At 44.5% G+C, this 16,112-nt stretch overlaps 1 protein-coding gene across 2 annotated transcripts in view; it reads left to right on the top strand.

The window, feature by feature from the left end:
* The window catches only part of LOC115167856 (low-density lipoprotein receptor-related protein 1), a 137,256-nt gene that overhangs the window by 58,709 nt on the left and 62,435 nt on the right, over positions 1-16,112 (top strand). For both annotated transcript variants that reach the window (XM_029722542.1, XM_029722541.1), the window contains exons 4-7: positions 5,640-5,759; positions 6,151-6,279; positions 6,680-6,786; positions 7,108-7,261. In XM_029722542.1, the coding sequence (XP_029578402.1) occupies positions 5,640-5,759; positions 6,151-6,279; positions 6,680-6,786; positions 7,108-7,261 (510 nt within the window). The remainder of the gene's footprint in view (positions 1-5,639; positions 5,760-6,150; positions 6,280-6,679; positions 6,787-7,107; positions 7,262-16,112) is intronic.

Below are 16,112 nucleotides of genomic sequence, written 5' to 3'. Positions count from 1 at the left end.
TCTCTGTGTGTGGGTTGGTTAAAATGGCTCTCCATTAATTAAAATTGAACCAACACCCATCAATTTTTGTGACTACCTGGACCTACCAATTGCTTTTGAAGTATTGGAACAAATCCATATGATTTAAGTGAAATGTATTATAATAAACATGAAATGGTGATTGTAAGAAGTGCTCATCATTTAAAATAGGCTACATGTCATATTAAACAGTATATAAACACTCTAAATAGGTCAGGAGACAGACGGAGCCTAAGAAAGAACAGAAATGAATTATTCAGGTTATATTATTTCAAGGCTATAGCCTACAAAGAGATACATTGTGAAGCATAGACTTGTAGGGACCTAAAGCCCTCAGCATTTAAACAACATTTAGTTGCGTTAAATCATTATAGTCTATAAATTGAGAATATAGGCTGTGACTTAGAATGAAATACAAATTAAACGAAAAATGACTTAGGCTCAGTCTACAGTGCCTTTTGAATTCATTTTTAGAAACACGAGTTTGGCCAGAGTCTGTGGCTTCAGGCTCATGCGATGTTGCCTGGAGAGCAGTCCAGCAGTAGAGAATATCCTCTCTACACTTGCAGAGCCACTGGGGATGATAAACACCCTTTTGGCCATTCTTGCCAGGCTGGGCACGGATACAAAGTAATATATATATTTTTTAATTCTAGGTAAGCCTGAAGGTTTTTAGGCACAATAACCCAATCAAAACAGAAAGCTCCTTGAAATATTGGAATATGCCAGGCCCATTGGGCCAAAATCAATTATGGCCTATTGTATAGATAATAGAATGATAATGATTTAGTTTATAAATACTTTGCTACATTGGTACAGTTATCTACCCACCTCGTTTGTTTCTTCTAGCATGTGCACGTAAGTACGCCATCATGCTTTCGGGATACGTGTCTTTTCAGATCCCACAATGATTCTTCAGTTGTGGACCCTACCTCACCACACTCCCTCTCTTGCTCTTGGTCCTCATCTTTGTAAGTCACCTTGATTTAGCACCTGTGTGTTTAAAAAAAAATCAGTTTCTTGATGAAAATATTTAGCGAACTCCATGACAGTAGATAAAGCAAGGGGCTATAGCAGCGCACAAGTAGACTACAAATGCATGCTGGGCCAGGGCATGCCCTGAGCTTGTGAAGTGAGCGCTATTGGAGCAGGAGAGAAGGCCGACACTCCAGCCAATAGGAATCTCGCTCCGCTCTCAAGTCAAATTGGGCACTCTCCAGCTCCACTCCGCTCACATACTCGTGTGTGTGTGTGTGTGTGGGTGGGGGGGGGGGTTCAGGCTCACACATCGCATACTAATAGACAAGACTCCCTAACCCCTGACATTAGAATTCATAGACAACTCTCCCTGCCATCCATGTGCTCTCTAAGTTGTTTTCTAGACATTTAGATTAGTGAGAGGGCTTATGCCGGCCCATCCTCGGTGGAACTAAAAGGATCACTGTCGACGTTCTGACATGCTTGTTGAGCACTTCAGGCTGGTGTGTGTTTGTGCGGCATGCTTCTTGAACACTGACTCAAGACAGCAGTGTGACGTGTTTTCTCAGGTCATTAACCCTGGCTAAATGGCTGAAAGAAGACTGCTGTTGAAAGAGTCCTGTTGTTGACTGGTGCCTTTTTGACTATTGGTGCTGTCGACTTTGTAACACTCAATGTCCTGGGGCAAAATGTCTATTCGTTGCAGTGTTCTGTATGGAAATTAAAGCAATAGAAGTCTATCTATTTCTATGGTATTCTGATCTCGTGTCTCTGTGGGGCACAACAAACACAATTCCATTCTATAGGAATTCTATGGCCACAACCACTGACTCTGCATGCATGCATTCTGTTTCTGACTCGTTGTGTTCTTCTTTGAGACGGGTGTTTTGCGTGTACTATTTAATGAAGCTGCCAGTTGAGGACTTGTGAGGCGTCTGTTTCTCAGACTAGGCACTCTAATGTACTTGTCCTCTTGCTCAGTTGTGCCTTCCCTGTAGCTCAGTTGGCAGAGCATGGTGTTTGCAACGCCAGGGTTGTGGGTTCGATTCCCACGGGGGGGCCAGCACAGAAAAAAAATGTATGAAATGTATGCATTCACTACTGTAAGTCGCTCTGGATAAGAGCGTCTGCTAAATGACTAAAATGTAATGTAAATGTTGTGCACCGGGGCCTCCCACTCTTTCTATTCTGGTTAGAGCCAGTATAGTCGCTCTGGATAAGAGCGTCTGCTAAATGACTTAAATGTAAATGTAGTATGCGCTGTTCTGTGAAGGGAGTAGTACACAGCGTTGTACCAGATCTTCAGTTTCTAGGCAATTTCTCGCATGGAATAGCCCTCATTTCTCAGAACAAGAATAGACTGACAAGTTTCAGGAGAAAGGTCTTTGTTTCTGGCCATTTTGAGCCTGTAATCGAACCCACAAATGCTGATGCTCCAGATACTCAACTGGTCTAAAGAAGGCCAGTTGTATTGCTTCTTTAATCAGAACAACAGTTTTCAGCTGTGCTAACATAATTGCAAAAGGGTTTTCTAATGATCAGTTAGCCTTTTAAAATGATAAACTTGGATTAGCTAACACAACGTGCCATTGGAACACAGGAGTGATGGTTGCTGATAATGGGCCTCTGTACGCCTATGTAGATATTCCATTAACATTCTGCCGTTTCCAGCCACAATAGTCATTTACAACATTAACAATGTCTACACTGTATTTCTGATCAATTTGATGTTATTTTAATGGACAAAAAATGTGCTTTTCTTTCAAAAACAAGGACATTTCTAAGTGACGACAAACTTTTGTACGGTAATATATGTTTAGATTAGAGACCGCTTGAAATTGAAGTTCTTCGGACAATATCTACATATTGCAGTACTAATTTTAATGGTTAAAGCTAGAGGTTCTGGCTAAAGGATGGTGAGGTGGTGGCCTGTGGCTGATGTTGGCTTGGAGAGGCAGCACCCTGGCTCCCATTGGCACGGTTTGCCTCTGTGCGAATGTTAGTGTTGGTCATTTGGCACAGTGGGTTTCAGTGAATAGGTGTGATCCGGGGCACACAGTGTTAGCCTGCGGCTCTTCCTCTCAGCGAGACCACACAAAAGGGCCATTGTATCCCCGGGTGCCCCACAGGCTTTACATAACCAGGACCCTTCAGTTGTCCAACCCCGGTTTGCTCCGCTCTCCCCTCTGGCCAGCCCCAACGGGTCCGCCATGCTGCTGAGGGTCCCCTTTCAGCTCTGGCTGTCCCCTCAGCATGGTTGGACAGGGCTGTGGTGTGGACGTCCCTTCCCTCTCATTCAGACCGTTGTTGAACACTGACTGAGAAGATTCTACTTCCTGTGCGATACTATACTGTCCTCCCATTTTGATGCTGTTCTACTGAATCTTACTGCGTAAGATCGTATAGTCTGCTTTGGTGCCGCATGTTTACTTATCTAGGAAAGGGGGTTATTTGAGGATTCCATGCTCTGCAAGCTTGGTGATGATGCTCCGACTCGGAGAGTGTTCATCTCACTTCCTTGCGCTCGTGTGGTTATCTGTGTTTCTTGGCAGTTCTTTGCTGGTGCACTGCAGTCTTCTCTCAGACAGACGCCGTGCTGTATGTGACCACATCTCTCATACCTGCCTTTTTGATCTGGGCTGTTTGAGATTGTTCTCAGGAAGCATGCTGAAGACTGCAGCGGGGCGGAGACTGCTGCATACGTTGTTTTCATATCAGCATCTACTGTATGAGCCTGTAGTGGGAGATTACAGTGGGACAGGCCCTCTAGCTCTGCTTCCCAATCAGCTCATCTGTCACTGTACTGTAGACCGCCGTACACTGTGGCACCCAGAACTCTGTGGAGATCAGGTAGGGTGACCGTACTGTATATCTCTGGCTTAACCCAGTTTCCTGCATTCCCCCCATTATTCCTTCTCTGGGAGGAGGTTGGGGTTTTCCTTTCTGTCGATCAGTGACTCACATGACCCAGGAGCCTGTGGTGGTGGGGGTGTGTGGGTGTGTGTCAAATCCAATTGTATTGGTCACATACACATATTTAGCAGATGTTATTGTGGGTGTAGCGAAATGCTTGTGTTCCTGGCTCCAACAGTGCAGTAATATCTAACAATTCACAACAATACACACAAATCTAAAAGTAAAAGAATGGAATTAAGAAATATAAATATTAGGGCAAGCAATGTCAGGAGTGGCATTGACTAAAATACAGTAGAATACAGTATATACATATGAGATGAGTAAAGCAGTATGTAAACATTATTACAGTGACTAGTGTTCCATTATTAAAGTGACCAGTGATTCCATGTCTATGTATATAGAGCAGCAGCCTCTAAGGTGCAGGGTTGAGTAACCGGGTGGTAGCAGGCTAGTGATGGCTATTTAACAGTCTGATGGCCTTGAGATAGAAGCTGTTTTTCAGTCTCTCGGTCCCAGCTTTGATGCACCTGTACTGACCTCGCCTTCTGGATGATAGCGGGGTGAACAGGCCTTGGCTCGGGTGGTTGATTTCCTTGATCTTTTTGGCCTTCCTGTGACATTGGGTGCTGTAGGTGTCCTGGAGGGTAGGTCGTTTTCCACCTGTGATGCGTTGGGCAGACTGCACCACCCTCTTGAGAGCGTTTACATTTACGTGCGGTGCAGTTGCCGTACCAGGCGGTGGTACAGCCCGACAGGATGCTCTCAATTGTGCATCTGTAAAAGTTTGAGGTTTTTAGTTTCCATGACAGATTTATTCAGCCTCCTGAGATTGAAGAGGCACTGCTGCGCCTTCACCACACTGTCTGTGTGGGTGGACCATTTCAGATTGTCAGTGATGTGTACGCCGAGGAACTTGAAGAGTTCCACCTTCTCCACTGTGATCCTGTCAATGTGGATAGGGGCGTGCTCCCTCTGCTGTTTCCTGAAACCACGATCAACTCTTTTGTTTTTCTTTTTTTTGACGTTGAGTGAGATGTTATTTTCCTGGCACCACTCTCTCAGTGTCCTCACCTCACCTCATCCCTGTAGGCCTACTACTGTTGTGTCGTCTGCAAACTTGATGATCCAGTTGGAGGCGGGCATGGCCACTCAGTCATGGGTGAACAGGGAGTACAGGAGAGGGCTGAGAACGCACCCTTGTGGAGCCCCTGTGTTGAGGATAAGCGAAGTGGAGGTGTTGTTTCCTACCTTCACCACCTGGGGTCGGCCCGTCAGGAAGTCAAGGATCCAGTTGGGCGGGGTGATGAGCTTGGAGGGCACTATGGTGTTGAATGCTGAGCTATAGTCAATGAACAGCATTCTTATGTAGGTATTCCTCTTGACCAGATAGGGCAGTGCGATGGCGTTTGCATCGTGTGTGTAAGGTAGAGGTGATTTGGTCCTTAAATATCCTCTCAAAGCACTTCATGATGACAGAAGTGAATTTTATGGGCTGATAGTCATTTAGTTCAGTTACCTTTGCTTTCTTGGGTACAGTAACAATGGTGGACATCTTGAAGCAGACTGGGAAAGGGAGAGATTGAATATGTCCGTAAACACTCCAGCCAGCTGGCGTGTGTGTGTATACCATGCTGTTTGGTTCCAGCCAGGTTTCGGTTCATGTGCTTGTTCTCATTGGGACCCCCTGTTTCTCTCTCTCTCTCTCTCTCTCTCTCTCTATGTGGTAGAGCTAGGACCAGACTGTGCCACCCATGGCTGCACGGGAAACTGCTCTGTGACGCACCAAGGGCCCAAGTGTTACTGCAACGTCGGCTATGAAGTCAGCCAGGATGGAAAGACATGCAAAGGTGAGACCGACACCTGGCCATATTCATGTAGTTACAGTAGCCCTATAAAAACAGTCCCAGGCCTGACCAGTGGCTGGCTGACTGGCCCACTGTCAACTGATTCACTCACTCAGTCATTGACTCACTCACTGGCTGACTGATTCATTCGCTGACTCACTGACTGGCTGACTCACTGACTGGCTGACTCACTGACTGGCTGACTCACTGACTGACTGATTCACTCACTGACTGACTGATTCACTGACTGACTGATTCACTCGCTGGCTCACTCACTGAGTCACTCGCTGGCTCACTCACTGAGTCACTCGCTGGCTCACTCACTGAGTCGCTGGCTGACTCACTGAGTCACTCGCTGGCTGACTCACTGACTGTGCCCTGCCTGCCTCCTCAGATTTCAACGAGTGCAGTGTGTACAGGACCTGCAGTCAGACATGTTCCAACAACGAGGGCTCCTACACCTGCAGCTGTGTGGAGGGCTACCTACTGCAGCCAGACAACCGCTCCTGCAAGGCCAAGAATGGTGAGACACACACACACACACACACAACCACAACCACACACACGCACATAACAGCCTCCTGGGTCACATTAACATATTGTGCAGATGTGAGGTCTACATGTGCTAAGTTGCCCAAGAGCAAAGCTAGACTTTATTTCAAATATCAAAAACGAATAATTGCGATTCAGTTGATTTTTATCTCTTTGAGTCTGTTATTTGAAGTCTTGTCATGCTGTGTTATAGTGGGGGAATCAGATTTGCATGGTGTGACAGTCTGTAACGCTGTTACAATTTAATTTACAGGGATGAGATGTCAGACAGATGCAATGAGTCTGTGACCTTTCCCTCTCTCTCTCTCTCTCTCCTCTCTCTCTCCTCTCCTCTCCTCTCCTCTCCTCTCTTTCTCTCCTCCGTCTCTCAGATCCTGTGGAGCAGCTGCCAGTGCTGCTGATCACTAACCTGAATGACATCCGCTGTACGTCGCTGAGCGGCATGCCGACCCGCCTCCCAGCCATAAGCACCAACCAGGTGAGCATTTCTCTGGAAGAATTTGAACAGGCTGAGGCCTGGCTGGTTTAGACACACATACTGTATTGACAGTGACGGTATCCAGCCTAGTGCCCTTTGACACGGCCTCTTATCTCTCTCAACTGTCTTCCTCTCTCACTACCTGTTCAATAAGTCCCGTTTGACTTACACCAATGACCCCATTTGGAAATAAGTGTTGTATAACGCTTTCATGTCTTCTGGGATTTGAAACTATTGTGAAGTGCCTTTTTGGTCTTTTGAAAAAGCGCTTTATAAAACCCAATGTATTATTCATTACCTGCTTATTTTGTCCAAAAATAGACCACTGCCATGGATTTCAACTACGCCCAGGAGACGGTTTGCTGGATCGACGTGGGCGACTCGCCCGCCAACACCCATCTGAAGTGTGCCTCCATCCCAGAGCTGAAGACGGTCACTGACATCAGGATCATTAACATCTCCCTCAGCCTGCACCGTGAGTAGAACACACACACACACAGCCTGTACCGTGTGTACAGGAGCCTACCTACCGATCCTTTTTTTGACCTATTCCACCCTCCTGTATTTTCATTAGGAGAGACACTGGTGAAGGTGAGAGAGGAAACCGATGAGACAGATGGGAGTGGAGAGGAAAGATATAGAGATATAGAGAGGAGATAGTATAGTATGTATGTATAAAAAGAAGCCTCGGCTAGCCTACCGCTCCAACTGGAGACACACACACACGTACGTACGCACACACAGTAGAGGTGACGCAATAACCACCCGGCGGCGTCCGACTCTGAAACCTGCTCGTGGCAGCATAAAAGTTCAGAGCAGAAGTGCTGAGCACAGCAGTATTCCAGTAAAGGTTCCTCTTCCTGAACAGTGCTGCCCTGACATGGTGCTAAATCACTAAGGATCAAAGCGTGGCTGATATACAATAATATCACCCAGAGAGGAGTACTTACAATATGTCCTCCGAGGGTTAACTGGCACATTGTGCCGTACAGCTTGATGTACCGACCCCACAATAAAGTGTTGATAATGTAAGGTTTGTCACGTTAGCCAGTAGCCGTGATCCATTATAAACCACCTCCCATTTATTGATTCTGATTGGACAGATTTACAGCGGGGCTGGTCAAAAGTAAGGCTCCGGTCAAAACAAGTGTTCTATAAAAGGAATTGAGTGCCATTTGGGAATGTCTGGCCTGCAGTTTGAATGTCCTCACAGGCCCTGCATTAACTCAGGGCTGTCATCTGTTGGGCGACACACACACATGCACACAACCCTGGCACAACTATTAGCATGGGGAAACTCGCTTGTTAATATGGATTTAAGATTGATCATTACACGAGGTTTGTCTTTGTGTCTTCCTGACAGAGTGCTATTACTAGTGGGCAGGAATGTACGGGTGGTGTTTGTGGGTGGTGTATGTGGGTGGTGTGTGGTTATATATGTGTGTGTGTGTGTGTGTGTGTGTGTGTGTGTGTAAAGTGTTCCATTGAGAATAAGCCTGAGGGATAGAAACACAGACATGAAGAAAACAAGTTATGAGTTTGGTGAAGGACTAGAACGTGGGACAGAGTTTGAGACCAACCTACGACCTGATGATTGTCATTTCCAGGTAAAAGTACCCATGAGGACCGATGTGAAGTCTGTAGGTGCGCGTCACATGAAAACTAAGAGTCTATATTTTTGAGAAACTAAGGTGCGTGTGTGTGTGCATATACATTCTTCAACTGTTTTCCATCCTAAAAACTCGGAATTCTGTTACAAGATCGGAGTTACTGCAAAGCAAAGGCTTTGATTTCTGGTCAAACTACCAGATAAAGTGTTAAGGTATTAGAAATACATCAAAACACAATAACGTTGAATAAAAACCCCTGACAACTAATATCAACACTTACATTTAGTTTTGGCGAAATGATTTGCCTTCTGTAAGTTTAAGAAACATTGCCTTGTAATTCTATTACCATAAACCCACATCTTGAAGTTATTTTTTAATGTCTCTCCCTCATGAGGAGGGTTAATGAAAGTAACAAGTAAAGGTAGATGGTAGACCTACCAATTAGTTATATTGTTTTTACTGATATTAAGTTTGTTTACGAATTATTAAGTGATTCAGACTCGGAATTCTGTGACAAGATCGGAGTTACTGCAATTTCATTGGCTCAAAGAGGAAGTCATAGGAGTCACAAAGCACAGTTGGGTCACCTGCTACTGTCCTCCCTTCCACTGGCATACTGTTATGTTCAGCTCAGAACGGTTTTCTTTGTCTTTCTGTCCTCTGGTGTTCAAAGCAAGACTGTTAAAGCAGTCTGGACAACCCCTCCCTCTCACTCATTCTCTCCGCTGCTGTTCTCTCTCTGCTGCTGTTCTCTCTCTGCTGCTGTTCTCGCTCTGCTGCTGTTCTCGCTCTGCTGCTGTTCTCGCTCTGCTGCTGTTCTCGCTCTGCTGCTGTTCTCGCTCTGCTGCTGTTTTCGCTCTGCTGCTGTTCTGTCTGTCTCTGTCTTGTCTGTCCTCTCTCTCGCTCTCTTCTGCTCTCTGCTGCTCTCTCTCGGTCTCTCTCTCTGCTGCTGTCTCCTCTCTCTCTGCTCTCTCTGCTGCTGTCTCCTCTCTCTCTCTCTCTCTCTCTCTCTCTCTCTCTCTCTCTCTCTCTGCTGCTGTCTCCTCTCTCTCTCTCTCTCTGCTGCTGTCTCCTCTCTCTCTGCTCTCTCCTCTAATTTCTCTCTCCTCTCTCTCTACTGCTCTCTCTTCTCTCAATTCAATTTGCTTTATTGGCATGATGTAACAATGTACATATTGCCAAAGATTACTTTACTATTTACAATATGAAAATAATAAGAATCAAAATTGTCAATGGGACAATAGTAACAACAATAACCAAGGGTCAAAATAACCATACATTCAACAATAACAATAGTCGTACAGTAGAGGACATGTGCAGGTTGATTGGTCTGTCAGACACTGTCCCTCAACTTATGGCAGGCAGCAATGTAGTGCGCTGCCAACCCACAGCTCTCTGCGTCCTCCCCCAACAGGACGGGTAGCCTATCTTCATCAGAGAGGTCTTTGAAACCTTGAATAAGGGTTTCAAATTTGGGGAAATGACACACTCTAATTGTTTTATATTTTTGACATTTTGTCAGGAAATGCAGCTCCGTCTCAGGTTCTGCTGTGGTGCTGTGGTTGCACAGCCTTTCCTCTACAGGGAGCCAGGTTTTCCTGTGTCTACCCTTCTCAATGGCAAGGCTGTGCTCACTGAGCCTGTACTTTGTCAAGGTTTTTCTAAGGTTTTGATCAGTAACCATGGTCAAATAGTTAGCCACGGTGTACTGTCGATTTAGGGCCAGATAGCACTGCATTTTGCTTTGTGCTTGTGTTTCCCAATAAGCAATGTCGTTTTGATTGTGTTGTAATTTGTTTTATTCTGATTGATTGGCTGTTCTGAGGCTTCAGTGTGTTAGGAGAACAGGTTTGTGAACTCAGCCCCAGGACCAGCTGGATGAGGGTCCTGAGGTTTCAGTGTGTTAGTAGAACAGGTTAGTGAACTCAGCCCCAGGACCAGCTGGATGAGGGGACTCTTTTCTTTGCTCAGCTCTCGGCATTGCAGGGCTTGGTAATGATATGAGAGGGGGTCACTATATTTTAGATGTTTCCAAAACTGAATTGCTCTTTTTTTTAGTTTTTATTATTAGTGGATATTGGCCTAATTATGCCCTGCATGCATTGTTTGTAGTTGTCCTCTGGACATGTAGGAGAATCTTACAGAACTCTGCATGCAGGGTTTCAATGGGGTGTTTGTCCCATTTGGTGAAATCTTGTTTTGCAAGTGAACCCCACACCTCACTGCCATAAAGTGCAATTGGTTCAATGACACATTCAATTAGTTTCAGCCAGATTTTAATAGGTATTTCATTTTGAATGTTTTTTTTAATGGTGTAGAATTCCCTGCGTGCTTTCTCTCTCTGTTCATTCACTGCTTCATTAAGGTGTCCAGTTGAGCTTATTTTTAAACTTAAGTAATTGTAGTGTCTGCAGTACTCTATATATTTTGTACCAATTGAGAACTTTGGTCTAATTCCCTGAGATCTGGATCTTCTCTGGAAAATCATTATTTTAGTCTTCTTGGGGTTTACTGCCAGGGCCCAGGTCTAGCAGTACTGCTCTAGCAGGTCCAGGCTCTGCTGTAGGCCATGTGCTGTGGGGGTTTACTGCCAGGGCCCAGGTCTGACAGTACTGCTGTAGCAGGTCCAGGCTCTGCTGTAGGCCATGTGCTGTGGGGGTTTACTGCCAGGGCCCAGGTCTGGCAGTACTGCTCTAGCAGGTCCAGGCTCTGCTGTAGGCCATGTGCTGTGGGTGACAGCAGGCATAGGTCATCTGCGAAGAGTAGGCATTTAATCTCTGAATTGTGGAGACTAACACCAGGGGCTGAGGATTTTTCTAGAATAGTGGCCAATTCGTTGATGTAAATATTGAAGTGTGCAGGACTCAGATTGCAACCCTGACGAAGGCCCCGCCCCTGGTTAAAGAAATCTGTTATTTTCTTGGCAAATTTAATGCTGCACGTATTGCCAGTATACATTGATTTAATTACGTCATATGTTTTACCCCCTACACCACTTTCAATAACTCTGTAGAACAGTCCTGTATGCCAAATAGATTCAAATGCTTTTTAGAAGTCGATAAAGCAACCATATATTTTGGTGGACATGTTTATCTATCAGGGTGTGTAAGGTGTAAATATGATCAGTCGTGTGATGTTTTGGTATAAATCCAATTTGGCTTTTACTCAAGACGTTGTGCTTATTAAGGAAGTTTAGAACTCTTACACTTATAATACTACAGAAAGCCTTCCCCAGGTTACTGTTCACACAAATGCCTCTGTAATTGTTAGGGTCAAATTTGTCTCCGTTCTTAAAGATTGGGGTTATGAGTCCTTGATTCCAGATGTCAGGGAAATAACCTACACTCAGGATCAAATTAAACAGTTTTAATATAGCCAATTGAAATTTTGCACTTGTGAGTTTGAGCATCTCATCTAGGAAGCCATCAAGATGCTTGCTTTCTTAAATTTGAGGGCCTGAAGTTTCTTATAGAGCTCCTGGTCAGTAATTGGGGAGTCCAATGGGTTTTGATTGTCCTTTATAGTTTTCTCTAATCCATTCAACTTATCATGAATTTGGCGTTGTTCTGCGTTTGTGTCAATTTGAACGGTGTTGTAGAGTGTTTTAAAATGGGTTGTCCATATGTCACCATTTTGTATCGCTAATTCCTCTTGTTTAGATTTTTTTATTTCTTTTTTAATTTTGCCAGAAGTTGTTTGTGTTTATGGACTCCTCAATTAGTGTCAGCTGTTTGCTCTTGTGCTGTGTTTTTTTGGTTCTGAGTCTGTTTCTAGAGTTTTAAAGTCTCACAGTAATGAAGGAGTAATTCACCATTATTTGTGTCTCTGTGCTTTTGGTTGGATAGTGTTCCAAGTTTTTTTTATTTTATATATATATATATATATATATATATATATATATATATATATATATATATATATATATATATATATATATATATATAATTTGCATCAAACCAGTTGTCATCTGTGATCTTTTTTGTTTTGTTTTTTATCAATTTAAATTGTGCTTCTTTTGCCATTTGCCTGAATATATAGTTGTTTTTTACTGCGAGATTGATGCCTTCTTTACTGTGAGTGAATGTGGTATCCAGGAAGTTATCTAAGAGTGTTTGGATATTTTGGTTCCAGGTTGCTTTCTGGTAATCTTCTGTGCTGTTTTGGGCCCATCTGTATGAATTTCTGATGTTGTACAGCTTACTGGGCTGTGAATGTGTGGTTGTTTCCATGTCTGTTCTTTTGAGGAACAACGTCATTTGTTGGCCTGTAATAAAGCTCTCCCCTCGTGTGCTCGTTAGATCAGGTAGTGTTCCTGTGCATGCATTTGTGTCCCCACTCTCCTGTCTCCTCTCTGCTCTCTGCTCTGTCCTCTCTCTGCTCTCTGCTCGCTCTCTGCTCTCTGCTCGCTCTCTGCTGCTCGCTCTCTCCTCTCTCTTTTGTTAATGTCACCTCTCCCAGCTCTTACTGTCACCTAACATGACACCTACCACCTCCCCTCTTTCCATTTACTGTAACAAGCATCTGAGCACCGGACGTCCATGGACGTTGAAATTTGGTCAGTCCGCCCTGGCCGGACCAAATCTGAACCAATCATAGGTGTCTGTTTCACAAGTTTGGACAGAATAGTACGGTACTGTATAGTAAAAAACAGTAGAGCTTGATACAATAATAGCCAGTGTGTAGAATAATACCCAAAGGCTATGGCATACTCCTACATTTTGTATACCTATTCAGGATACATCACCAAGAAGAGAATGATATTCATATCCATCATTATGCATTTCTATACAGTACAGATCAGGGACCCATGATGTCATTCCGTTGTCGTAATTCTGTTACCGTAATCAACTTCACCTCCCGTAGTTCAATAACCCAAATAATTATTTTAGGTGTCATAGCTGACACCCCATTCTTTCTGCAGACATCTGAGTTATTATATAAAAAACGAATCTCCCCAATTTTGTGATTTATGATCTTGTCCCATTGCTGCAACTCCCCAACGGGCTCGGGAGAGGCGAAAGTTGAGTCATGCCTCCTTCGAAACATGACCCGCCTAACCGCGCTTCTTAACATCCGCCCGCTTAACCCGGAAGCCAGCTGCACCAATGTGTCGGAGGAAACACCGTACAAATGACGACCGAAGTCAGCCTGCAGGCACCCGGCCCACCACAAGGAGTCGCTAGCGCGCAATGAGCCAAGTAGAGCCCCCCCCTCCACAAACCCTCCCTTAACCCGGATCATGCTGGGCCAATTGTACGCTGCCCTATGAGACTCCGGATCACAGCCGGTAATGACTCATGATGGAACCCCAAGCTGTAGTGACACCTCAACACTGCGATGCAGTACCTTAGACCGCTGCGCCAGACTGTAATTCCGTTACCGTGGAATTGCCCAATTACAAAATACTCCGAGTTACTGTTGACACTTGGAAAGAGTGCGTAGAATTTTAAGTACTTTTTGAGAAAGAGGTGAGGAGAGGACACAAGGAATCAAAGAAAGACAATTGAGAAGAAGACACACATGCCGTCTTACACCCACATACAACCTAGTGTCTCATTACCGTGTAGCCTACATTATAAACAGACTGATTTTAGTGACTTATTAGCAGACTTGATAGCAGCGTTTTGTCAGGGAGTGCTCACGTAGAGGAATCAGTCACGTGCTCTGTCAGCGAGCTCTCCATCTGGCTCCAACCGTACCTGTCAGTTGAGATAATGTAGCTGTTGTTACTGTGCGGAGGAGTGTTTTCTGTACAGTCACACCAGTGTGAGGTGGTGTGTTGAGGGCAGGAAGTGGCAGGGTGGTTAGGTTACCCATGAAACATACCTTTCCATTTCCCAGAAACAGAAAGATGATGTAAGAGAATCACTGTAAGAAAATGAGTTGTACTTTTCAATGATGTTGTTGCCCAACCCTCAACTCTCCAACACTCACTCACTCACTCACTCACTCACTCACTCACAACAATACACTTCCTAATGCAGAAAAGTGCAAATTCATGTTCATTACACCCACCCAAACAAGCGAATACCTCTTGGTGCTGCTGTTCGATTGTTTCGTTTCTTCAAAGGTCAATTAAAGTGTAGTCTCCTAGTGCTGTTTTTGAAAAGATTGAAATTGAATTGGCAGCCAATTTCCTCAAGCCTTTTTTTTGCTTCACACGTCCCTTGCACGCGTGTGTTTGTGTTTTCGAAACTAGTTTTTGCTCATCTATATTCATTCAATCTCTGTCCTCCCGGGCTTGTTTTTATGAATTTATGTATTTAGTTTCCTCCCTTGGAACATGAGATGGTGTGGGTCGCAAATTGTACTCTATTACATATTTAGTGCAATACTTTTGATTGGGGCCCATAAGGTTCTGGTCAAATGTAGTGCACTTTATAGGGAGCCATTTGGGAAGCTGAGATGGCGAAATATGCCAAAACCATGGCGGCTGATTGTAAATAATTGATTTCCTTCTTGGAATTGCACCAATACTTTAGTAGTGTTTGAAATAAAGCAAATCAAATTGTATTGGTCACATACACATATTTAGCAGACGTTATTGCCAGGGTAGCAGTAGTATCTAACAATACACACATCTAAAAGTACAAGAATAGAATTAAGAAATATATACAGCCTTTGGAAAGTATTCAGACCCCTTGACTTTTTCCACATTTTGTTAGGTTAAAGCCTTATTCTAAAATGTATTAAATAGTTTTTTCCCTCATCAATCTATTCACAATACCCCATAATGACAAAGCAAAAGAAATGTTAGCAATTTTTTTCCAAACTCAAATATCACATTTTCATAAGTATTCAGACCCTTTACTCAGTACTTTGTTGAAGAACCTTTGGCAGCGATTACAGCCTTGAGTCTTCTTGGGTATGACACTCCAAGCTTGGCACACCTGTATTTGGAGAGTTTCTCCCATTCTATTTTCAGGTCTCTCCAGAGATTTTCGATTGGGTTCAGGTCCGGGCTCTGGTTGGGCCACTCAAGGACATTCAGAGACTTGTCCCAAAGCCACTCCTGTGTTGTCTTGGCTGTGTGCTTAGGGTCGTTGTCCTGTCCCAATCTGACATCCTGAGCGCTCTGGAGCAGGTTTTCATAAAGGATCTGTCTGTACTTTGCTCTGTTCCTCTTTGCCTCGATCCTGACTAGTTTCCCAGAACCTGCCGCTGAAAAGCATCCCCACAGCATGATGCTGCCACCACCATGCTTCACCGTAGGGATGATGCCAGGTTTCCTCCAGAAGTGACGCTTGGCATTCAGGCCAAAGAGTTCAATCTTGGTTTCATTAGACCAAAGAATCTTGTTTCTCATATTCTGATAGTCTTTAGGCGCCTTTTAGCAAAGTGGGCTGTCATGTGCCTTTTACTGAGGAGTGGCTTCCGTCTGGCCATTCTACCATAAAGGCCTGATTGGTGGAGTGCCACAGAGATGGTTGTCCTTCTGGAAGGTTCTCCCATCTCCACAGAGTAACTCTAGAAGTCTGTCAGAGTGACCATTGGGTTCTTGGTCACCTCTCTGACCAAGGCCCTTCTCTCGATTGCTCAGTTTGGCCGGGCAGCCAGCTCTAGGAAGTCTTGGTGGTTCCAAACTTCTTCCATTTAAGAATGATGGAGGCCACTGTGTTCTTGGGGACCTTCAATACTGCAGAAATGTTTTGGTACCCTTCCCCAGATCTGTGCCCCCAACACAATCCTGTCTCGGAGCTCTACGGACAATTCCTT

The sequence above is a fragment of the Salmo trutta genome, chromosome 30 (assembly GCF_901001165.1).
Source record: "Salmo trutta chromosome 30, fSalTru1.1, whole genome shotgun sequence".
Classification (NCBI taxonomy): domain Eukaryota; kingdom Metazoa; phylum Chordata; class Actinopteri; order Salmoniformes; family Salmonidae; genus Salmo; species Salmo trutta.
Note: the sequence above shows the minus strand (reverse complement) of the source record. Positions and strands in the feature narration are given on the sequence as shown.